Below are 25511 nucleotides of genomic sequence, written 5' to 3'. Positions count from 1 at the left end.
CGGCCTAGCTGCACAAGACTTTCTTCCTTCTTTCACCCCTATTCTGTCCACCTCTCTAACGCAAGAGTTAACCAGTATTCCCAATCATTCATCCCTTTCTCTGGTAAACTCTGGAACTCCCTGCCTGCTTCTGTATTTCCACCTTCCTATGACTTGAATTCCTTCAAGAGGAATGTTTCAAGACACTTATCAATTTTTGACTACTGCTTTAACCCTTTTATGGGACTGGCATTTCAGTGGGCATTTTTTTTAATGGTTTTTTGTTGCCCTTGGCCAGTGTCCTTCCTACATAAAAAAAAAAAAGTTCTATAGTTGGTGATATTCTAGGTACACTTCGTTTTAGAGTATGCAATGCACGTTATTCATGTTGCTAGAGGACGAAATATATATTACTACAAGTGTGGCTATCAAGAATTATAAGGCCATGGATAAGACGTCTGAAACCTTTGTCTTCTACGACTGACTGGCTGCAAATCTCCCACAATCATTCTAACACCTAGATTTTATCTAATTCTTTCCTCTTATTCGAGTCACTTCTGTATGGTGTTGCTTTGGTAACAGTGTCAATCAAAGATGGGTGTACACTCATCTCAGGCTATTTTGGCAAATCGTGTCCTGTATCATTTTCCTCCTTCAGCTCGGCATATTCAAGGGGATGTCTGGTGCGGAGGTGTTTGATGAGATTGGAAGTCGTACTTTCACAGTACGTTAATTTATCTTTACTAGTCAAACAGAGAACCACATCCTCGTTTGTTTGTTGCATGTAGCTCCATATTAGTGCATATTTGGTCCGCTTGGCTGCCATTGTGCAAATAAGAGGTTTATTTTAAATGAAAAGTGAATTTCTGGGCAATAATGCTGACGATTTATTGCTTCAAGTGACACAAGGTACTTTCTTAAGTTTTCATGAAAGACAGATCTTAAACGGAATATTTATTTGCAGTTTGGTAGACGGAATCAATGTATATTACAGATGTATTTATTTTAGATTATTCATCAAATTTTCATGTCGAGGTAACTACTAGGCCAACTGTCACAGACTACCCCCTCGATGATGTCTCTGCAGCTACTGGCGCAAGTTTTTTTTTTTTTTTAAGTTAGGTGAAAAGATAGGTAGTTAGCTAAAGAGAAAGTGGGTGAAAAGGGAACGGGTGAAAGAAAGTTAGAGAAGAGGTAAGTTTTGGGCTTGACCACATTACTTATTATTATTATTATTTTTTTTTTATATATTTTTTAGCAACAACACTCATAAACATACTCATTCGGAGGTCTCAACTGCTCTTGCAGGACCATAGCTGTTCCTAAAACACAGACTCTTGGTTAAGGTTCATCTGACTTACTAGAGAGAGAGAGAGAGAGAGAGAGAGAGAGAGAGAGAGAGAGAGAGAGAGAGAGAGAGAGAGAGAGAGAGAGAGAGAGAGAGAGAGAGAGAGAGAGTTTGTGCTTTATTCTCCGATGTGCTTTTTGTCTTTAGTAAGTCAGCCTTTCCCAAAATAGACACAACTATTCCCCTAACAAAAATTTGACTGTTAGGTGCTGTGACCCCCCAAAAATGGTATGTACAGGGTGTACCGAGTCCATTAAATTGCATTATATGTAAATACAATAGGGTAGCTGATTTAGACTTTAATTTTGTCGTCATACATTCAAAATGTATTGAATCATGTAGGTTGAAAATCAAGAAATACTAGAGTTGAGGTGCTGGGTAAGGTAAGTCAAGGTAAGTAGGATAAGTAGGAAAGGGAAGGATGGGTAAGGTCAAGTAGGTAAAGGACTAGGTCTTTAGGTATAGTTAAGTAAAGTAAAGGAGAAGGATGTAAGGAGTAGAATGTAAGGGTGTAAGGATGTGATGCGACGTCGTCTTCGCTGATCAAGAAGTCTGTCATCATTGTCATCCTTCGTGCAACTTCCTGTTTGAGTCTGAAAAACTAGAAAACAAATTATGACTGCCTGGTGAAAATTGCTGACGGTGGTTCCATATTAATTATCCTACTGCTTTTTGGGAACCACTTATGTATGTTGTTACATGGAGTTATTAACTGTTCATACTGTTCACTTTCCGTAATTTTTATTATTTCCCAAGTTTTGTTCGCTTTTTAATAGTTGGATATATCGAAAGGTGCAATGTTATATTTCTTATGTAATTCTTCTGTGTTCAATTGTTCTTCTTCATTACAGTGTATAAATCTTAATGCTTTGTTCAGTACGGACTGCATTTTTCTTTTCTGAATTAGTGAAGCCATACATATTGGTATGGTATGATTGGAATTAATAAAGTTTTTACTAATATTATTTTTATTTTAGGTTAAATTCCTAAATCGTCTTAGTTGCGTTAATACAACATTACCCTTATTTATTGTTTTAGTGATATGATTAACAAACCCTTTCGAAGAAATATTAAGCCCAAGATGTTTACCAACACTACTGGTTTCGATTTCTTTGCCGTTAACAGTTATTTTCTTTGATATAAGTTGTGACATTGAAATAATTTTAAACTTTTCTTCGCTGGTTTTGATCATACATTTAATTTCAAATTTATTTATTCTTTAAATTTCTCGCTCAACTTTAATTTTCATCATTAGCTTTGATTTACTGGGAAAAGTTATAACCTGGGTAATATGGGTAATATCATCAGCATACAGCGTCTCTAAGCATCCGAATTCAGGTGAAGGTAAATCATTAGTAAATAATAATTCCCTGTGGGACACCACTTAATAATGTTATATAGTTACTGTATTCATTACCGATGTTAATTTTTGCTTTCCTATTGTCTAGAAAGTTACATATTTTTTTTTTCTAAAATGTCTGGTAATCCTAATCTCAGAATATTATATTTAAGTCCATTATGCCATACCTTGTCGAAGGCCTTGGCAACGTCTCTTAAAACAATGTATACTTGTTTTTTGTTTGCTAAAGTATTGGCAATTGTTTCGTAAGTTGTTGTTATTGCAGTACGTGTTCCCTTGTAAATTCTAAAGCTATGTTGTCTTTCAAATTTTCCCGGTACTTCAAGTAGTGAGATAGGGCGGTAATTAATAGGGTTTATAGGACTTTTTTCTTTTTTCGGTATAAATTTTATAATAGGCTCTTTAAAAACACTTGGAAAGTATCTAATAGACAGACAGTGGAATTAGTAGTGATGTTAGTAAATTTGCGGATGACACAAAGGTAGGTAGATTAATTAGGTCAGAATCGGATGCCATCGCCTTGCAGGCAGACTTAGATAGAATGAATGAATGGACGGATAGATGGCAAATGCAATTTAATATCAATAAATGCAAAGTGCTTAGCGTAGGTAGAGGAAACCCACACAATAGGTACACATTAGACAACCAAACTCTGGTAGGTACAGGGTACGAGAAAGATTTAGGAGTTATAGTTAGCTCTGAACTCCGTCTAGGGAAACAATGCATAGAAGCCAGAAACAAAGCAAATAGGGTACTAGGATTCATTTTTAGGAGTGTTAAAAGTAGAAGGCCGGGAGTAATATTAAAGTTATACTTGGCGCTGGTCAAACCTCATCTAGACTACGCCGTGCAGTTCTGGTCCCCACATTACAGGAAAGATATAGGTCTATTAGAATCAGTACAGAGGAGAATGACTAAAAGGATACAGGGGATGAGGAGTGTTCCTTATTACGAGGCGAGGTTGAAGCTGTTAAATTTACATTCTTTAGAGACACGTAGGTTAAGAGGGGACCTGATAGAAGTCTTTAAGTGGTATAAGGGTTATAACAAGGGAGATGTAAGCAAAATTCTTAGGATCAGCAACCAGGGTAGAACAAGAAATAACGGGTTCAAGCTTGAAAAATTTAGGTTTAGGAAGGAGATAGGAAAAAATTGGTTCTCAAATAGAGTAGTAGATGAGTGGAACGGACTCAGTAATCATGTAGTTAGTGCTAGGACACTAGAGAGCTTTAAGAGAAGATTAGACAAGTTTATGGACGGGGATAGCAGATGGAAATAGGTAGGTGTGTTTCATACAGGGACTACCACGTGTAAGCCTGGCCGCTTCATGCAGCTTCCCTTATTTCTTATGTTCTTCTTATGACATGCATTAAAGATACCTTTTAAGTATTCTAGCGTTTTAAATGTGCATTTTCTTATATGTGTATGTTTATTTAAGTAAGCCAGGACCTTTCTTTTTTTTTTTTTATCTCCTAATGTTAATTTTTATTTCTTCTAAAGTAATCTCCCAAGTGTGGTAATTTTCAGTATTTAGTCTATTCAAGTCAACTGTTGGAAATGTCTTAACTCTATCATTATTTACATTAATGTATTCATCAATATGGTCAGAGTGAGGTTTATCGAAGTTGTTTTCTTCCTCCTCTGTGATCTTAAAAACATTTTTTCCACGTTTTCTCCATTAGGTTACATTTTCCTTGTCTGAGAAATACTTATTCCCATCAGTATCTTTCATGTCATTAGTGTAAGATGCCTTCTTTCCTTTTAAAACTTTGATTTTACTCCAGAATTGCTTGCTGTTTTTGCTATTTTCTGAAATATAATTCATTCTGTCCTCCCAGTGTTTATTGTAAGCTTCTTTGCATCTTTCTCTTCGGTTTTTATTCTTTGATAATCTCTGTATGTCTGTAGATCCCAACCATTGAGTGTAGCGTACTGTTTTAAATTTATAAACTTTCTCCAAGTCTCTTATCTTCGGTGTTGTTTTTAGTTGATATGTGTATTATGGTATTGATATTTGTACTGTGTATTGTGGTAGACTTAGGTATGGCTGTATCCATTACACTTTTAACTCCTTTTATCCAGTTTATTTTTGCATTCTCAAGTAGCTCTGCATTACTTCCATCATAGTTCATTATATTTATCTGTGAATCTAGTTTAAATTGAAATAGATCCCAATCAGCCTTGTGTGTTTTATATACTTTTGGTTTCTCTATTAGGAATGGTATTGTGGAAAGCTTAAAAATTGCTGGTAAATTATCAAATTTTGTTATGTCTCCTGACTCACAAATGCAGTTTAAGTAATGATGTTTACTTATAAAAAATGATCTGGATTTGTAGATGAATTGTGACTAAAGTATGTTGAAAAGTAAGAGCCGAGGTACATTAATTTACCCTGATTTATAAGATTTATGAGACTTTCCCACAGTGTTGTTGTCTCTGTTACCAAATGCAGTGTGTCTTCCATTAAAGTCGCCCAAAATATAAGTAGGAATGTTATTACTTAATAATCTATGCATATCAGTTTATGGTAGAAAGGGACGTGTGGGAGGTAGATACGTTGTAGCAATTAATATCGATCCTAAGTTAGTCTCTATCTCAACTGCTAGAAAATCAGTGTCGAAATCGTCAAATAGTTTATGGTTAATGTAATATTTTATTGCAATAGCAGAACCATCTGATATGTTTTCAATATAATTTATTTTACAAGTTCTATTGCCTGGGATTTTTAATTCTTCATTATTCTTTAATCCATGACTATTTAATAAGATGATATTAGGGTCATTAGTAAAGTAGTATGGAAGCAATGATACTTTATTTGTTTTCCAGTTCAGGATGTTGTGTTGAATGATTTTAAAGTTGCTATTAATTTCTAGAGGTCTTTCTCACGCGAGGATCTCTAGCTTCCAGTGGAGAATGTTCCTGAACAAGTCTGATCTTTCGAAATTCGTCAGAATCCACAGAGAACCAGCAACTCGCCCAGAGAACCAGCAAACTCATTACTATGAGTTTTTCTTAGAATTTGTTCTTCACTATATTTATTATTTGTGTATCTCCATTTTACTTTATTATTTCTAATTCCTTTTATTAGTTCTTCAATTAAAAAAAATTTGGGCGAACCTCTTGCTTTTGTGAAAAATTGTAAATCTAGGTCACTAGAATCGAGTGTCTGTGCAGATGCAGTCTCCCTACTGGTACTGAGCTCTCCCATACTACTCTGTTGGCTAAGGCTTTGGTTTTGCGCTGGTGTTGTTTGTTCATGGTTTGAACCTAAACTGATGGCACAATCCTCAAATTGTTTTGTACTTTCTTCAGTCTCATTAGGTATTGTGATGTTTGATAAATTATTGGCTTTTAGTATTTTGTTAAGTTCTGCAGCATAAGACCAAGGTTTCTCTTGGTTTTTAGTCTGAGCATGTGCCACACAAACGTTAATTTTAAGCAGTTCTTCTTTTGTAATTTGTGGCATAAAATATGTGGGCATTGTAGGTGGTGTGGTTGATTGTGTGATATTGGCGTATGTCATCTTTTGTCTTTCGTTTTCTTGTGCTGTTTTTTTTTTTCTTTCTGAATCTCTTTCCTTTTGATACACTTCATTGCAAGTGTGCTATGGTTCTCATTACAGTTCAGGTATTTCTTATAATTTTCTCTGCATTGATGCCATACGTGGCCCTCCGTGCTACACTTTGTATTCTGTTTTCAAGGCATTATTAGTAAAATGGTCTTCAAGAATGTAGCACCTCATACAACATTCAACTGGTATATATGTCTCTAATTTTATTTCATGTGATGGTATACTCATGTTAAATGCCTTAAGTCTTTTTTCAATACATTTCTTTGCTAGAATAGTTTAAGTGAAAGTGAGCTTTATGGTAAGGGAAATGGAGAACTTGTACACACTTTCTATATCTTCCTCTACAATCCAACAGTTTTGCTTAATAATCTCACCTCCAATATCAACTATGTTCTTTCCATAGACAATATCATCAGCTCTTGGTATTATGACACTCTTTTTAGCTCTTAATTCTGGTGGCATGACAGGCGTAAAATCATGAGAGGATAGTTCTTGTTTCGTCTCTACCTTGAAAATACAGTCAGCAAAGTGCTCATTCATTTAAGTATAACAAAGCCATCATTAGTTATTATCATGCATACTTCTATGTCCTTCCTACTCAGAATTTCAATGAATTTTAACTTATGGTCCTTTCCATTTTGCCTGCATTTTATTTTTATTCTTGCCATGGTGTTTCAATGATAGTACCTACAGCTAGCTGGAAGAAAACCTGAGCATCAGCCAGCTGCCCCTTGCGGGCCTTCATCCTGTCTATCAGCGTCCCTACGGGCCAGATTCAGGTCTTCCTATAACCAATCCACTACGGGTTCCCCTCAGGGAGCTGTCCTAAAAGACAGTCCAGTCCTTATGTGGTTCGGTTTCGTACCGACTCAGAGTCTTGCTAATCAGGCAGAAAAAAATAATCCTGGAAACGTCCATAATTAGTCAAGTCCACAGAGTGGGTGAAAGTAACAACTGACGAGATAAGTCCAGAGGACCGTCTTACTATGCCCCAGAGCCAGAGTCCACAAAGTGGCTGCCAGAAACAGAGTCCACTAAATTAACTGAACTGACAATTTCAGCCGAGACTAATTCCTTAAACACCCCAGTACAGGGACCAAGTGCACAGGCAGGGGTTGTGCGGCTGAGGTGTTGTCTCGTGCGTGTGTCTAAAGGGAGTGGGGAATGCGAGTCGGAACGGAATGGAAAGAAAAGAGTGGGGGAAGTGAAGAACAATATAGAGAGAGGAAAAAATGGAGTGAAAAGAATGGGATGAAAGACAGCAATAAATAGAAAGTGTGTGGGCTTTACCACACTACTAGATTAATTTAATTCAACTGTTTTTTTTTTTTTTTCAGGTGTCCGCCGAGCACACCAGCTAGATGTCTTATATTTTTTTAATGTTTTATTATCTTCTTTTCAGGTTGGAGTCACTCAGCTGGTATTGGAGGTGTCAGGCGATGATTTTATTTTTCATGATTTTAATGAAGTATTACTCTTTATTGTGTTTTATTACCTTAGTAAAAACAAAGACAAAAAGGACAACGCACAAGGTAAGTATACTGGTATCTTCAGGGTAATTCTACACCCTGGTAAGTATAATAATAAGGTAAACAACAATAAACAACATCGTAGGAGCACGAATTTTTTTTTTTCTTTTCAGATTGAGACAAAGGGAAGAAAAGTGATGCGAAGAGAAGAAGAGCAGAAAGTGAGTACACAGATATATTATAAGGTAAGTCATACTAAATGTTTCAGTCAGTGAGTGCTAAGTAATTTGCTTTAGGTGCAAGGAATACAAGAACGAGACCTTCCCCCCCCTTTTTTTTTATTATGGTTAAGAAAGAAGAGTGGTGGGAAGGAAGAATAAAAAGAAACACACAGTTCAAATATATAATAAAGTAATGCATATAACAGTACTTCTTGTATAGTGTAGTGTATTGTGGTGAGTTATGCTCCATGCAATGACACGGGTATGGACGACAATCTCTTTGCCACACCATGGGTCGAGTTACGCATGTGCTCGACCTCCCTTTCCCGTCGCAGACACTTCAGGATTACTCTTCTACGAAGAGATCCGGTGCTGCGACTCAGGGGGTTGGTAAAGCCATCCGCCGCCTCCGCAGCTGGAGGACATGCAGTCCCTACCAAGGGCAAATACCCAACGTCAGGGAGTGCATAAGGTAAGGTTAGGAATCAACTCACTAGTGAGTTATTTGTTCTCCTCAGCCCCCGGCGACTCAGGGCACGGGTAAGCGGCGGACAGGAGCTCGATATCGATCCCCACCGTGTGGAGCAGTGCAAGTATGAGCGACAATTTATCCAGGTATATAGTACATTCATTAGAACAGTGGGTTAGGCTGAGGAGTGTCTATTATCTTTGTGAATCGTGAAAATCAGTAGTGACCCGGGGTGTTATCATTTGTAAAGATTTGGTAGATGGTTTGATCTACGAGACAAATAGTTTCCCATATTTTGTTAGCTTTTTTGTGTAATGAGATATTAACTGGGATACTACATGTATGGAGGCATCCGTTAACACAGCTTGAACACTGCCATAACTTCTTTATTACAAGCGTTTGGACCTGTCAAAATCATTACAATAAACACATATACCAAAATTTTTTTTTGTTTTTTTGTATCATCTTAAGTACTCAAACATTAACAAGTAGATCAATATGAAAATTGAGAATGGATATATGTAGAATTCACCATATGCTAAGTACAATTAAAAATCAATCATATAACCAATCAACCACATTGATTTTCATTTATAATAATAATTAGAATTATAACTCACAACGGTAGCTCCAGCCACCTATGGATGATTGCCTCCATAAACTTTCCGAACCAGTAGTTGGATTCAAACTGTAATACATGAAATATACCCTGAGTAACTATCAATCTTAATAGCCGGCTGCACAATCACATTAACACTGTAATCATAAAAGATCATCACTAATACACAAACATTTTGTTGATGAACATCACAAATGTTTTACGTGAACACTAGCTGATAAACCACCACACAGTACTATTATAACCAAACATAGCCATACATACCAGCATAATAGAATAATCCCAAGTCTTGAATAAATATTACATCCTTTGATCCATCACAACACACTTCAGGTTAGGGCGGACAGCAACTAACCCTGGCTGACCGTTCGTAGCCACCTCATCACCCTGCTGCCACCTCACCTCACCTCACCTCACCTCCCCACTGCCACGTCACACAGACGTACGGCTTGCGCACCGTGTACAGAGCTTAATCCTCGTCTACATAAATACACTGATACACGAACTAATTTACAAATAAACAAATAAATAAAATATAATTGATATTCCAATTATCATCAGACTGATGATACACTCCACCCCACAAGCAAAGAAAATGCCTATGTACACTGTTCCTCAACAGGGAGTAGAACTACTAATTTATGAACGGACCTCTTTACCTTCATATCAGGTTCACCTTCATATTTCATGCCAGGTTTAGGATTTTTGTATCTTACAGTCACGTTCCTTACTTTACCATCCTGACTCGGAGTTGCCTCTGCTATATGAGACAGTTTCCATTTTCCCACCACTGCATTACTATCTTGTAACAGAACAATATCTCCAGGTACAACATTTCTTTTAGATACATGACATTTATGTCTGACTACAAGAGTAGGAAAGTAATCACGTTGCCACCTCCTCCAAAAGTTTGACACAATATTCTGAATAAACTCTAATCTAAGTTTTGGGTCAATAGTATTAGTCCACGTTCCACTGGGAACTTTAATGCTTGTCCTTCCAAGAATAAGATCATTGGGACACAAATAACTTCCAAGGTCCAAGTCAGTTCCGGGCTTAATACCAATTGGTCTCTCATTGGTAAGGTTAGCTACTTCAAACAACGCAGTCTGTAGTTCTCCTAACCGCCATCGTGATGGATCTTTTTATCACCTTTATTAGAGCCTCGCTACATCCATTTTGCCAAGGGGCATTAGCAGCTTTGTTATTAAAGGACCAAGTCATACCTTGATTTGATCCAAACTGCAAAATATCTGATATATTCCAAGTGCTTATCATTTGTCTAAGTTCCTTATTAGCTGCAACCAGTTGACCTCCTCCATCAGAATATATCATTTTGGGAAATCCCCTCAGAGCTACAAATCTTTTGAAAGTGGTTAGAAAATCCTCTGTACTGTAACCTTCAGTCAAGTCAACGTGAACTTGCTTGGCACACAAGACAGTTGAATATTACTCTATATACTTTGTGCTTTGTTCTACGCTTGACGTGTCTAACATAAAAGGGAACAAACAGATCAAGGGATGTGCGGTAAAATGGAGAAGGCTTCAGTCTTTCTGGTATCAATTGACCCATTTTCTGAGCTTCACAAATCTTGTTCCACTTTCTGCACTTTACACATTTATTCTTGATAGATTTTATTTCTCTACGAAAACCAGGAATCCAGTATTTACTGTAACGCCCGGGTATTATTGTTGTTTAGTCTAAGTTGCCTTTATTTCTTTCTGTGGGATTGAGTGTGTGACGTGCGTGTGTGTGTGTCAGCTGTGCCTGGTGTCTGGCAGTGGTGCATGGATGGCGAGAGAGAAGTCGCGTGACTGCAGTGACTGGGCAGTGTGTTGTTGGCCCCGCTCTGGATAACTTGTCTTTGCGTGTCCTCCGTGCCGAGTGCCTGTTGCGTGAGCCTGAAGAGTTTGACTGTCCCTGCCTGTGTCTGTAACTGCCTGTAACTAACGGAACTAGTAAAGGAAGAAAGTGTTGCCCACTGTTTGTCTACCCGCTCTGTCTGGCTGTGCGTGAATCACGTGGGACGTGGTACCCTTAGCATCTCTTGTCTAGCCTGCTGGTGTTCCCGAGTGCTGTCCTGACTGTCGGGGAATTGTGGGCGTCTACGGGAGTGCTGAGGTTTGTGCTTTCGTAACAATGGCGTCAGGAGTGGGATGCTAAGTGTGTGCTCGTACAGACCTACGTGACTCGAGTGGAGAAACCATGGCAGACAAGGTGGTAGACAAAATGGCGGGCGAGAGTGGTGCTGCTGACCAGTGTGAGGGACTGAGTGGGTCTAGTCACGACTCTAGTGATGCTGGTGACGAGAAGCCCACCCAGATGGACCTCCTCATGTCCCAACTGGCGAGTATGGCTCAGAAGCAGGAGGAAAGGCACGAGCAAACCGTGGCAACACAAGCTGCCCAAACTGAACGACTGATGGAAGCCCTGCAAAGCAGCCTAGGTTCTCTGAGGGCTGAAACGCAGGCGTATACTGATCGCTCGTGTGAGGCAGTGAAACAGGAGGTAAAAAGTGAACTCCAAGCCTTGCGGGAAGAGGTGGCAGACCTGCGTGAGGGCGCGAGTGTTTGGCGGCAGGGCGCGTGGCCGCCACGTGGCGTCTTGGCGGGAGGTGTACAGCTGCCCGCAACCCCCGCCTGGCCTCCCGTGACTAGCCCAGGACCTGAAGGGAGTGTGGCCTCAGCCCCACCTGCTGTTGGGGGCCTTGGATGGGGCCCTGTGGGGGAAGCAGGTCCTTGGGAAGCACCCGAGATGGCCGTTGGGGGCTGGCCGCCCACCCGGGACAGGAGGGGAGGGCTTAGCCTGCCCCCTACACCGCCGGGCTCACCTCCCCGTGCCGCCTCCCCGCCCCCGAGCCCTAAGGCAGCCCGCTCGTCACCTCGTCACGTGAGACGCAAGCCAGCGGAGTACGATGGTAAGGTCAGCTGGGAGTCTTACGTCGCCCAGTTCGATATGCTGGCCTTGGCCCAGGGCTGGGGGGAGGCAGAGAAGGCCCTGCAACTAGCGACAGCGCTGCGAGGCCCGGCGTTGGAAGTGCTGGGTCATCTCCCTGCCAGCCAGCGCACCTCATACGCAGCAGTGTCCGAAACTTTGCGGCGACGTTTCGGACACCGTCATCAGGCGGAGGTATACCGCGCCCAGCTTAAGAAGAGGACGCGAGAGAAGGACGAAACCCTTTCCCAGCTGGCGCAGGACGTAGAAGGGCTGGTGAGGAGGGCGTATCCAAGCGCGGCCGAGGACATGGTCGTTGTTCTGGCGCGCGACGCGTTCGTAGACGCCCTCCAGGACCACCAGCTCCAAATCTATGTGAAGCAGGCACACCCAGCTGACGTGCAGGTGGCGTTGGCACGGGCTATGGAGTTTGAGGCCTTCCTACAGACGACGACCAGCCTCTCTTCTCTTGCCCAGCCTCGCGGTGAGGTACGGGGCCGGAAGGCGAAGGTGGAGCACAAGGCGGCGTCACGGGAGGCGAGCCCGTCCGAGTTCGCCGGCCGCTGTTGGGGCTGCAGTGAGAGAGGCCATAGACGCAGCCAATGTCCGAGGGGACGAAGGACGCGCTCCCTCGATCGGCCTAACTCCAAAGCCTTCCAGACGTGCTGCGCCGCATGCGGCAAATCGGGCCACCGCTCCAGCGCCTCCCCCAAGCCCAAGGAGGTTGCTGAGGCGGGAAACAGCAGCGGGCTGGAGGAGGGGGCGACCTCACAGCCTGCCAAGGTGCCAATGCCCCGTGCTGTGTAAAGTGCCACCTCACCGTCAGCGCAGTGCAGGTACGAGGTGCGGTTGATGGAAGGCCTTGCTGCATGACCATTGACAGCGGGGCTGAGCGCACCATCGTGCAGCGGAGGCTGGTAAGTGCTGAGTGGCTCCCGTGCACCGTGGACAGGCTGTGTGGAGTAACGGGGGACTGCATGCCGTTGCAAGGCCCAGTAGACGTTCGAATAAGTGTCGGCAGCGCGGAGGTGAACCTGCCCGTGTATGTTGCCGAGCTGGAGGAAGAGTGTCTGCTGGGTTACGACTACCTGAAGAAGACCAGGGCCTGCGTAGACTTTGGACGGAAGGTGATAAAGGTATGTGGATACGATGTGCCTTTCCTTCCGGAGGTCGGCCGGTCGGAGGTAGTGACGACACGGCGGATGCAGTTGGCCCCGCGCTCTGAGTGTCGAGTACAGTGTCGACTCGCACGGCCGATGCAGAGCACGGAGGGCCTAGTGGAACCAGCCAGCGACTGTCGACTGGCTGACGGAGTGGCAGTCGGAAGGAGCCTCGTGCAAGCGGGGGAGAAGGTAGTCACTGTCTTACTGGCTAACTTCTCCGACGAGGCTCGCAACATACCCGCCGGAACAGCGGTGGGCGAGTGCGTGGAGGTGCAGCGTGCCGAGGCTGAGGAGTCAGGGGTGGGCGACGGCCGCGACTCAGAGCCAGCAGAGGAACCTCAGCCCACTCGGCCGCGCAGGGACAGACGCCGCCCACGGCGTTATGATGATTTTGTGTTGATTGACTCTGAGGGAGAGATATAAGGAGAGGCAAGGTCGGGTCGACCTTTTTGTAAAGGAGGGGGTGATGTAACGCCCGGGTATTATTGTTGTTTAGTCTAAGTTGCCTTTATTTCTTTCTGTGGGATTGAGTGTGTGACGTGCGTGTGTGTGTGTCAGCTGTGCCTGGTGTCTGGCAGTGGTGCCAGTGTTGCCAGATGAGACTCATCAAAAGTAGCAGAAAGGTTCCCTAAAAGTAGCAAATTCACAGACAAAGTAGCCCAAATCCTGTTCACACACACACACACACACACACACACACACACACACACACACGGCCCGCTAGCTCAAAGGTTACAGATTAATGATTTTAAGATTTCAAGTATAAATTATTATACTTACCAAAAGCAGGAGGCCAGAGATTTTCTTAGATCAGCTGCAATGATTGTAGCAGGTTTTCCTCGTCCTCCTCTATTTTTTCATCCTTATATATAGATGAATCATAATGCAGCATGGACACTGGAGGCTCAAATGTATTGCAGCACATGCCTTTTTCTTTCAGGGAGGTTTTGATTCGTAGAATGGAAGTTAAGAGTCCTAAACCCATACGATTTCTCACTTTAGTTTTAACTGCAGTTACTTTTGAAAATACGCGCTCTACTAAGGCATTACTAATAGGAAGGCTATACACTTTCAGAGCAAATTCTGCCAGGTCTTTCATAATGAGTTCTCCACCTGCATTTTTTAATGTAGCAGATTTGGACCAGAACACTGAACCATCCTGAGGTATGTCACCTTCAAATATTTGATGCCAATCAGTATGTAAGGCTGTTCGCCACTGGTTTTCAATCTCAGGGAGTTTTGCTTGTTCAGCCAGAGATAATGGAAGCTCAGAAAATGGAGGTCTTGTGTGGCTCAAACATATTGCTGGTGATAGATTTTTTATCTGTTTCAAGGTTGCAATGTTACGTGGGACACGAGCAAGAAGTTCTTCAGATGCTTTTACGAGAAACGCGTGACATCTAGCTTGTATGGCATGCTTGTTTTCCTCTGAAATCAAGTTCATCTTCCTCTTGTTTTCCAAAAGCACAGTAAACTCGTACCCAAAGTCTACTTTTTCAAGTGGAAGAAAAATGGACTTAAAATTCATATCCACATCAAGTTTTACACTCGTTGGATAAATTATTCTTCTGAGCACTGAAAATGTTAGATTTTCCAATTCATTCAAGAGACTGCAAAGGTCTGCTGCTTCTTTTTGAAAGAGAAGGTTGATCTTTTCAAACTGACTTAGAACAGGTTTCAAGAAAGTGAAATACAACTCATTTGAATGATCAGCATACATTGAATGAAGTTCCCTTGCTAGATATTTATCACAAGATGAAGAAGCTATTTCAAAATGTGTCTTCAAAACATCCCACTGATCCAGAACTCTTTTCACACTGTTGCTTCTGGCTAGCCATCTAGTCCCAGAAAGAGGTACTAACTGTAGGGGCTCATTACCATCATTAAGCAGTTTGTATATGTCAAGGTATGCTTCACGTCTGATTGCTGATCTATGAAACCAGTTGTATGTTTCTCTTAGCATATAATCTATATTTGATGGCATTTTCTCTGAAGCATGGCTGCATACCAGATGCAGAGAATGGCAGACACACTTCACTAACACTAAATCTGGAATATCCTTTTTCAAAAGTGTGTAGAATGAGTGGTGTTGTCCACACAAGCTGGAAGCTCCATCAGTTCCTATGGCAAAGCAGTGATTTAAATTGACTCCAATTTCATTAAAGTAGTCTTTCACATGCTGATATATTGCTTCAGCTGTTGCACTTGTGACTGGTATAAGCCCTAGGAATTGCGACACAACTTTGTTAAGCCTTACATTGTAGTACCTGACACATACGCACAAATGTTTTGCGCATGCGATATCAGTAGACTCATCCAATATAAGTGAAAATGGAGAATTTTTCAGATCACTAACTTGCTCTGCAAGTAAAGCTGGTGAAATTACTTTTTTGATAAGTGCACTACATTTTGTTCTGTGCAACCGCAACTTTTCAGTACTTGAAGTACACGGCAGATCATTCCATAACTCACTTAAATGGTCAACTGACTGAATGGAAGAGTGGCAAGCAACGTAAACTGACAATTTAATCTCAGATTTCTTATTTGTGTCAACTTTCTGAAAGAGACTTTTCACACTCATTTGCTTAGCACTAGGAATTTTCTTCATGTTTTGAATGTGCTTCTCAGTTTCACTGTGTTTTTTCAGATCACTTTTATGTGCCCTGAGTTCGGCTTTGCACACTTTACAGTAAGCTTTTTTATCATCATGTTTCACTTCTACAAGCCACTTTTCAAACTGTGGTTCTTTCAACCAACTACACTGGAACCACTTAGAATATCTGGCCCACTTCCCCATTTCTGCAAGTCTCAGCGGCCACAGTCTATGTACCACGCTAATAATGGACAGCAACTATGAGCAGTACGTCTCACAACTGTTGGTCAGTGACTGAGGGTGCGGAAATTTTAGTGGTGGTGGTGGGTGTTGAGAATTGGTTTGTGTCCTTTCTTCTTTCCTTCGTCTTTTTGTCCTTCCTTCCGTCCTTCCTTCTCCTTCGTTTTATTTTTGTTCTTTCTTTATCTTGTTGTACTTTCTTCTCCTTTATCTTTTTTTTTCTTTTTTATCTTGTTTTCTTCGTTTTTCTTTCTGTTGTTTTCTCTTTTCTTTCTTTCTTCGTTTTCTTTCTTCTTCTGTGTACGGTTATTCACACAGATTCTCACTACCTTCTTCTTTTTCTTTCTGTTTCTTATTGTTATTTTTTGTCTTTTGTTTGTTTGTTGTATTATTTCACTATTGTTATATTTTAATGTTCTTATTATTTTATTAATGCCACAGTTATCCACACACACTCAATAATTAATTTTCCTTTCTCCTCCTACTTCTTATGAGTCTTTAGTTTTGTAATGTTCCAATGGTTTGCCTCATTTACTGTTCTTGTTCACGTCTTATGTCACTGTTACCCACACACACTCAAACTCCTTCTACTTCATCGTCTTCTTATGAGTCTTTAGTTTTGTTATGTTCCACTGGTTTGCCTTATGCACAGTTCTTGTTCACATCTTATGTCACAGTTACCCACACACACAAACTCTTTAATTATTTTTCTTGCTCCTCCTCCTCCTTCGTCTTCTTCACTTGGTATGCCCCAGTTATTCATTCACACACAGACTCACTACCTCTTCCTCATTTGTTTGTCCTCTGTGTTGTGCTGGTTTACGTGTCTTTTTATTCTTCACTGTTCTTATTCTCCCACTTGCTATCCCTCAGTTATTCACACACAGACACTATCTCTTCCTCCTCCTTTTTCTGCAGTAGCTAGCGAGAACTTTTTTTAACTGAAGACAAGACACAAACACACAATCTTGGTATGGGTGTAGAAGAAAGAATAAAGACACGTGTGGTATACAAAGGAGTGAGTGTGATGTGTTCGCAGCGGAATTCGAAGGAAGCTACCGTATACTGTCGTGGAGACGTGAAGTAGACAGTACTAGACACGTATAATACCTCGCGCCTGGCGGACTGCGGCAGCCAAGTTGCCAACCATTCATTACTCATTTTTTTAATCAGTAATGCTAATGTATGTGGATCAAAAGACTAAAGAGTTTATAGGCATTATAAATATTCGTTAATTTCGATGACTTTGCCCAGAGGTATATACAAAGATCGGAAACTTATTCTTTAATTAGATGACAAAAATATCTAAGTGATATCTTTGAGAGAAAATACGTGTACCTACTTTATGACGAAAGCATATATATTAACCCAACCACATTCCAAAGTAGCCCAAAAAGTCGCAAGTCGCAGACGTCAAAATTTAGTAGCGCAGCACATCAGAAAGTAGCCCAATTTGCGATTAGTAGCCCAATCTGGCAACACTGAGTGGTGCATGGATGGCGAGAGAGAAGTCGCGTGACTGCAGTGACTGGGCAGTGTGTTGTTGGCCCCGCTCTGGATAACTTGTCTTTGCGTGTCCTCCGTGCCGAGTGCCTGTTGCGTGAGCCTGAAGAGTTTGACTGTCCCTGCCTGTGTCTGTAACTGCCTGTAACTAACGGAACTAGTAAAGGAAGAAAGTGTTGCCCACTGTTTGTCTACCCGCTCTGTCTGGCTGTGCGTGAATCACGTGGGACGTGGTACCCTTAGCATCTCTTGTCTAGCCTGCTGGTGTTCCCGAGTGCTGTCCTGACTGTCGGGGAATTGTGGGCGTCTACGGGAGTGCTGAGGTTTGTGCTTTCGTAACATTACTATGCAGTTTGGCCTAAGTCACATCAATTCCAGCATGATCAATGTTATATAAATGCTTGATATATAACTTGGAAAATGGATGCTTACAAGTAAGAAGGGTAAAGCTATTACAGTTCCAGTTCGATATTCTCTCCCCAACTACAATAATACCTTCATTATTTATGCTAGGACCTAATCTTTGGTATCTGGTATTCCAGTAAGAGGGAATATCCCTCTGCACTTCCTTAACCCATGATGTTTCAGCGAGATTTATCATCTCAGCAGATGGATTGGTAAATATGGCTTTGAAGGATTTTTCTCTGAACACCGCGAATACTCTGGCGGTTACTCTAATAAGTTTGTTATAACTACTGTATTTCTCTCTGTTCATTATACTAAGGCAATGCAGCGAGAGACACTAAGCGCGCTGAAGTGAAAACTGAAATACAGAGTGAAATAAACCAGGTGAAGGCAGAACTGCAGCACAGAGAGGTTGTTGCACGCACTTTGAGTGGCGTAGTGGGTCAGCTGGGTGACAGACTGATTGCTCTGGAGGCGAGTGTGTAGTGCCGGGACGTAATATTAACCTAATGTAAGTAATATTAGGTTAATATAAGTAGAATTAAGTTAGCATAAGAATTATTGGTAAGATTTAGTCGTTGTTACATCATGCATACATTCCCGAGACATACAGACAGACAGACATGTTGGCGCCCGCGGGAAATGGGTGATCGATTTTCTTTATGAATAAAAACATTATTTTCATACAAGGTATTAGCTTGTGGCTAGAATTTTTCACCTTGTTACTCAGAGGAACAAATCCACCAGGTCATGATATGAATAAAGTAATGTAAACGTTTATTATACGGTTGAAACCAATCATTTGCGAATTACCTTGAGGAAGAATCTGAAAACTACGGAGGGGGGATGGTTCGTGGCGTCGGAAGACGCCGGCCTGACTCCCGCTCAGAGGTCTTGGCTTGCTTACACTACAGAGAGGTTTTGGCTTGCTTACACTACAGGGAAGCCAATAGAGGTAAAGGAAAAGTCTGTCTGTGCGTCCCTCATGTGTGTGTTTGGTTAGGTATACTTAATAGTGTGAGAACGGGGTATTTAATTCACGGATTATTAAGGTTGTGCAATATTTCTCTATCATACGGGGACGTAATCACCTGGTTCGGTCCTCAAAATGCTGATTAGGCTGTGTTATACCAGGGTTATAGGAAAATGTAGTAAGGAGATTGTTTATTCTTATTTAAACACCAGTGAATTATTTTTCGAGTCACGTGCGTGAATAATACCACCCTCGCCAGGTGAATGAGACTATACTCATGTAATACCCAAACACTAATGCCCATTATTGTTATTGGTGAATGTGTGATTATTTCGGCCAGTATTTACACTACTGTAATGAAATCTTCAGCACTACTAAAAGGATACTTTATGCTACCTGATGTAATATGAATGACGTGTGAATCAATATTAACGCTACCACAAGTGAAGAAAAATATAAAGACCATAAATCAACGAGTGAAGACATTTCCTTACCAACTAGTTAGAAAAAAAAATAATAATAACCCGGCTTTCGAGTGGCATGGGGGCATTGCAAGTGGCGCCACAGTGTCATTGTGGTGGCTGGGCTCAATGAGACTGTGAAACGCTTGGAGGACCGAGTGAGTGCTGTGGAGCTCAGTGATGGCCACGCAAGCCCTGAGGGACCTGGTTAACGTCAAGGCCGACTATGGAGGCGAGGAAGAAGCAGAAGGGAGTGAATGGGATGGTAGGAGTATCACTACGGGGCTGGGAGCTGAGCTTGCGACGGCGGGGCAGGTGGGCCAGCCAGGCGGGCCGTCATGCTGCCATCCCTCACTGCCATGGCCCCCTCCTCAACCCACCTCATCTTCTGTGTTTCCCGTGTCTTCACCGTACACTCATCCTTCCTCTTCTCATGGCTACAGGAGCAGCACAGTAAGCCTCAGGAGTTGCTAGACGAGTGTCGCTGGAGGCTTACCTCGCCCACTTCGAGATGCTGGCCCAAGCTCAGGGTTGGGACGAGCAGAAGAAGGCCGTGCAGCTGGCTTCAAGCCTGAAGGGACCAGCCATAGAGGTGCTGAGTCAGCTGGACACCGCTCAGCGAATCTTCTACCCCAGCTTGCTGAGCGTGCTGAAGAGGCGGTACGGCCACCACCACCAAGCTGAAGTGTTCCGGGCTCGGTTCTGGGCCAGAGTCAGAGCTTGGGGAGAGACTCTGCAGCAGCTAGCTCAGGAATTTGAGCATCTGGTGAGTAAGGTGTATCCAGGGGCTTCCAAGGAGCTGACGGTAGTGCTGCTGAGGGATCAGTTCGTGGACGCACTGGAGAACCCCCATGCAGCTGAAGATCTACGTGGGTGACCTGCAGGAGGCCTTGGCACGCGTCCTGGAGTTTGAGTTATTCATCAAGACTAGCTCTGACAGGCCGGGGGGGGGGACATAAAGCTGGGGCTGCATGCTAGGCGCAGTCAAATTAAAAGCAGACCCAAGAAGACCTGTGCAAGGCAGTTCTGCAGACAGTGCTGGTCGTGCACCGAAACGGGTCACAAGCAGCAAGACTGCCCAGAGACGCCCACCTCCCCACAGTCCCAACCTGGAGAGCAAGGAGGGCAGTATGTGCACCAGCTCTGTTACTGGGAATGTGGCAAGCTAGGCCACTTCTCCCATTCTTGTCCTGATAAAGTGCAGGGGGGATAAAGTGACAGTGGATGCGGGAAACAGTAGCTGGCCAGGGAAAGGGGGGCTGCAACCAGCTGATGCCATGCAGGCCTGTCTCCTGGTAATTAAGATGTCATCAGGCTGCCGCCCACAGCATGCAGGTGGAGGGTGCGGTCAACAGGAAGGCGTACCGGCTCACTGTGGATACAGCATAAGAGAGAACGTTTGTGAGGCCAGACGTGACATCGACGAGGAGCCTTCCTGTGGCGGCGTAGCAACTGTGTCATGTTACTGGACACTGCATGACACTATGAGGATCAGTGGAGGCCAGTTTACAGGTTGGTCCAGTGGAGCAAGAGCTGTCTGTGTATGTGGCAAATACTGATGACCTGTGCCTGCTGGGTCTGGACTACCTTCTGGAGAACTGTGCCTGTCTGGACTTTGGAAAGATGCACATGGAGGTCCAGGGGAAGGAGGTGCTGCTGCTGAAGGCGAACGCCAGCGCCCAGGTGGTAGCTGCCAAGACTACCAGTGTGCCACCGAGGATGGAGACTTGGGTGAGTTACAGATTGAGTCATGATATAGAAAATTAAATCTGTTTGGTGGAGTCCTCACCCCTCTCCCAATTGCAGAGTGGACTGCTGGTCAGGAAGACACTGGTGCAGCCTGATGATGAGTAAGTACGTGTGCCGGTCACTAATCTGGACGATGAGGAGTGGCAGATACCAGCTAGAGCTGGAGTGGAGAGTTGCGAGACTGTGGAGCTGGCACATAAGGCGCAAGGTTCAGGCCTTAAGGAGATAGCAGTTATCCATGGCTTGTCAGCACACCTGGAGGACCTGTGGAACAGGAGTATAGTGTGCTTAGACAAGGAGCAGGCAGTTCAAGTGGGAAAGTTGCTGCAGAAGTACACTGATGTCTTCTGGGCGCACGAATCTGGTCAGGCATCACATCAACATTGGCAACCACCCAGGAGAGTTGCCCCTGTTCGACGTCAGGAAATGGAAAAGGCAGTGGGTGAGCTTATCAACCAGCGACTGGTGGAAAAGTCAAGCAGCCCTTGGTTGTCAGCAGTAGTCCTAGTAAAGAAGAAGGATGGCATGACAAGGTGCTCTGTGAACTACAGGGCCCTGAATGAGGTGATGGTGAAGGACTCATAACCTTTACTTCGTGTCGATGACAACCTGGATGCACTTGCAGAAGTGAAGTAATTTTCCACGCTGGACCTGAAGCCTGGTTACCACCAAGTCGAGATGGCTGAACAGGACAAGGAGAAAACAGCCTTTACGTTTGGTAGAGGCCTCTGGCAGTTCCGTGTTATGAGTTTTGGCCTCTGCAATGCGCTTGCCACATTTGAGCATTTCATGGAACGAGTGCTGGAAGGACTGCGTAGGGAGACTGCACTCGTCTACCTCAATGATGGTGTGGTCTTCGGCCATACCTTTGAGCAAGAGATAGGAAGGCTGGAGGAAGTCTTTCGCCGGTTTGGGGCAGCAAACCTCAAGCTCAGTCCTAAGAAGTGCCTTCTGTTCCAGAGGGAGGTACCATTCCTCGGACACATCGTAGGTCAAGATGGAGTGGAGCTGAACCTCAGAAGGTGGCTGCAGTGAAGGAGTGGCCTGTTCCGACAAATGCGAAGGAGGTGCAGAGTTTCTTGGGATTCTGCTCCTACTACAGGAGATTTGTGAAGGACTTTGCCACTGTTGTAGCACCTCTGAATTGGCTGACTAGGAAAGGCATGCTGTTCCGGTGGGATAAAGAGCAGCTAAAAAGAGCTCTAGTAGATGCACCCATGTTGCCCTAGCCAGACTCCAGGTTGCCATACATCCTGGATTGTAATACAAGAGCTGAGGGAATTGGAGCAATGCTCTGCCATGAGAAGGATGGGAGAGCATGTGGTGGCATATTACAGCCAGTTCAATCCACCAGAGAGAAACTACTGCGTCACCAGGAAGTTGTTAGCTGTGGTGAAGAGTCTAGACAACTTCCACCCGTACCTGTATGGCGCTCAGTTCACGGTGAGAACTGACCATGCAGCGTTGAGCTGGCTCAAGATATTGAAAAATCCTGAAGGGCAGCTAGCAAGATGGAGTGGAAAGCTGAAGCAACACAACTACAGAATGGAGCACCGACCTGGCAGGGTGCACAGCAATGCAGACAGTCTTAGCCATCGACCCTGTAAGCCTGACTGTCAGCACTGTAGCCCTAAGGAAGAACGTGTAGAGAAGTGTCACCTGACTGTGGTGCAGGTAGATGCGACAGGCAGCTATTAGTATCTGGAGGAGGCTCAGAGCGAAGACCCAGACATTGGCCCCATCTTCAAGTTAATGGGCAGGACACCAACAAGCCAGCCTGGGAGGAGGTTACAGCGTTAAGTCCAGCTACCAAGCACTACTGGGCTCAGTGGGAGAGTCCGCGGCATGGTGGAGAAGTGCTTCTGAAGAAGTGGATGACAGCCGATGGCTGTATACTCTTCTGGCTGACGGTGGTTTCTAAGAAGTTAAGGGCAAGAGTGTTGTGGGAAGCACATGAAGGAGTCACGAGTGGCCACTTGAGATTGAAGAAAACGCTGAGTCAATAACAGCAGTGTTTCTACTGGGTGGGACTGCCACGTGATGTAGAAGAGTGGTGCTTGGCTTGTGATACCTGCAGCACCAAGAAAGGCCCCAGATGCAAGACATGGGCCTCCCACCATGCAGCTGTACCAGGTTGGGGCGCCCATGGAGCATATTGCAGTGGACATAGCTGGACCACTGCCACTACAGCAGGGAACCGTTACATCTGTGTGGCCATGGGTTACTTTACAAAGTGGCCTGAAGCCTACGTGCTGCCTAATTATGAAGCCACAAATGTTGCTGGAGTCCTGGTGGAGAAGTTTTTCACACAGTTTGGTGTGCCGGGTGATCTTTACTCTGATCAAGGACGTGAGTTTGAGTCAGCTGTGTTCCAGGAGTGCTGTCAACTGCTGGGGTTAAGGAAGATGAGGACAACAAACTTGCAGCCCCAATCAGAATACATGGTAGAGAAGTTCAACTGGATGCCGACACAGGAGCTGGCCAAGTACTGTGGTGAAGGACAGACCGAGTGGGACCAGAAGTTGCTCATGGCCTACCGTTCTGCTGAGCATGAAGCCACAGGGTACAAGCCAGCCAATCTGATGCTGTTCCAAGAGATTCGCCTGCTGGTAGATCTGATCACAGGTCGCCTGCCAGATGAGGAGCTACCTACAGTGAGCACAGACTATGCTGCTCTGCAGGAGCGTCTGGCCGAGGTACATCACTAAATGAGGCACAACCTGAAGTTTGCCGGGAGTCTATGAAAAGGCACCAAGTCCGTAGGCTTCGCTGAGGGTGACTTGGTGTGGCTACACAATCCCGGAGAAAGAGGACTCTCTCACCCAAGCTAAAGCCCCTGGGAAGGTCCTTATACAGTGGTGGCGCCAATCTCCGAGGTGACTTACAGAATTACCAGAGAAAGTCGTTGTCAACCCAAGATTGTGCACATCGACCTTCTGTGGAGATACTACGGACCAGAACAGTATATGTGGGGCTCTGGTGATGGTGACGACGAAGACGAAGAGGAGTCTAGTCATGAAGAACTGCAGGAAGATGAAGAGGATGCTGCAGCTGGTACTGGAGGCGATGATGAGAAAGACGAGATGAGGAGACAGACGCAGCTGGGGCAGAGGAGCAATCTGTACTGTCGCTCCCCATCCTAATGTCACGCCCAAGAGGGAGAGTTAAGAGGTCTCAGAGGTTTGAGGACTATGTGATGTCCTCTAAGGAAGAGTTGTAATGAGAAGAAAACATTTTGTTTAGTCATTTGCTTTTGTACCATGTAAAGAGTTCAATTTTTGTTACTTTTGTATTTATTTATACTGTGTCATGGGATGACGTCCAACCCTTTTTGCAGGGAGAGGTACTGTTACGAGGGCAAGGAAATCTTTGTTTTCGCTGTTTATATCTTGCGGGTTGGGCGGGCATGTCAGGGAACGGTGAGTTGTGTAGAAGCAAAGACAGAGGGAACTCCGTGACGTCTAGCTGCCTCAGGCACCTTGCTTCGCCTTCTGCTTTCGCTTTTGTGCTCTGCTGGTGTGATCCCTGTGTACATCTGTGCTGAGAGACACTGGCTGTAGTAAACGGAAGTCCTCATTCCAGCCCGAACCCCTGTAATACTCGTAAGTACTGTCGCCCCGCCCCGACACCTGTATCTTCGCCTCAAGAGACGAAGCCTGGAGGTGTGTTTCTGAAGGCATACCTGACGAGGGGGGGGGGGGGGCACGTAACACTAGCATAACCTAACGAGGGACCTCAAAAATTATACCGTTATGCCTTACCAGTGTGGTGTGGAGATTCTCATGACGATGGAGGTGAGTACAGTTTGGCGGCTTCCGCACCCACCCGCCGATGTAAACAAAACGTTCCCCCCCCCTCACACCGTAACGCCCTTGCCTGTACATCCGCGCACCTCACGCCCGTTGTTTTACCTAAAGTTTATTTCTAACTCAATGATATTCACTTAATTTGAAATATATTTTTATAGCAAGAGAGAGAGAGAAAAAAAAAACACGTTACTATAGTAATGGAAGAAAATGTAATAATCATCATAATGTGTGCTTTGCATACAGATATACTGAAATATCTAAGACTACTAACGATACTGTGTACTTGAAAATTATAGTATAAGCAGAATAATGCCAGTTTTACTTACCCTATGAATCATGATGCACTATGCTATTAGCAGTGGTAAGCCTGGAAGTGTTCATTTGAACATAATCCAGGCTGTTCCTTGCAAACAGGACAATACTTTCGAGCCCACTAAGCCTGAGCCCTGAGGCAGAATCATCACCAGACTGCTGCTCTCCCTCGCTTGCTGAGTGTTTCTGCACTACTAATGCTATCAGTTTCACTGTCTTCTATGTCTTTTTCAGGATCATAATCTGAATCATACTCATCTGGAGAGTATTCCACTATGTCATCACTATCTATCTCATAATTATGATAATCATCATCACTGATAGACGATGAA

The 25511-nt window shown here is 43.8% G+C and overlaps 2 protein-coding genes across 2 annotated transcripts; both read left to right on the top strand.

Annotated features, from left to right (window-relative positions):
* The first annotated feature begins 20280 nt into the window (after positions 1 to 20280).
* LOC135106215 (uncharacterized) lies at positions 20281 to 21643 on the top strand. The gene is made up of 3 exons (XM_064014987.1): positions 20281 to 20437; positions 20799 to 21040; positions 21197 to 21643. Exons 1-3 carry the CDS (start codon positions 20281 to 20283, stop codon positions 21641 to 21643), a joined length of 846 nt encoding a protein of 281 aa, XP_063871057.1.
* A 93-nt stretch (positions 21644 to 21736) lies between these two features.
* Positions 21737 to 24201, top strand: LOC135106214 (uncharacterized). Its single transcript, XM_064014986.1, has 5 exons — positions 21737 to 22080; positions 22288 to 22732; positions 22819 to 23000; positions 23136 to 23754; positions 23977 to 24201. Exons 1-5 carry the CDS (start codon positions 21737 to 21739, stop codon positions 24199 to 24201), a joined length of 1815 nt encoding a protein of 604 aa, XP_063871056.1.
* Positions 24202 to 25511: the final 1310 nt, after the last annotated feature.

This window comes from Scylla paramamosain, chromosome 13, assembly GCF_035594125.1.
Source record: "Scylla paramamosain isolate STU-SP2022 chromosome 13, ASM3559412v1, whole genome shotgun sequence".
In the NCBI taxonomy this organism is placed as follows: domain Eukaryota; kingdom Metazoa; phylum Arthropoda; class Malacostraca; order Decapoda; family Portunidae; genus Scylla; species Scylla paramamosain.
Note: the sequence above shows the minus strand (reverse complement) of the source record. Positions and strands in the feature narration are given on the sequence as shown.

Excerpts from the sequence above, each read along its gene's own strand:
- LOC135106214 (XM_064014986.1), top strand. The coding sequence starts at position 21,737 with ATGGCTGAACAGGACAAGGAGAAAACAGCCTTTACGTTTGGTAGAGGC. Across the intron at positions 22,733-22,818 it reads GTCACCTGACTGTGGTGCAG|GACACCAACAAGCCAGCCTG; the intron begins GTAGATGCGACA and ends GTTAATGGGCAG. Across the intron at positions 23,001-23,135 it reads AAGTTAAGGGCAAGAGTGTT|CACCAAGAAAGGCCCCAGAT; the intron begins GTGGGAAGCACA and ends TGATACCTGCAG.
- LOC135106215 (XM_064014987.1), top strand. The coding sequence starts at position 20,281 with ATGCTAGGCGCAGTCAAATTAAAAGCAGACCCAAGAAGACCTGTGCAA. Across the intron at positions 20,438-20,798 it reads CCTGGAGAGCAAGGAGGGCA|GATCAGTGGAGGCCAGTTTA; the intron begins GTATGTGCACCA and ends TGACACTATGAG. Across the intron at positions 21,041-21,196 it reads CACCGAGGATGGAGACTTGG|GAGTGGCAGATACCAGCTAG; the intron begins GTGAGTTACAGA and ends CTGGACGATGAG.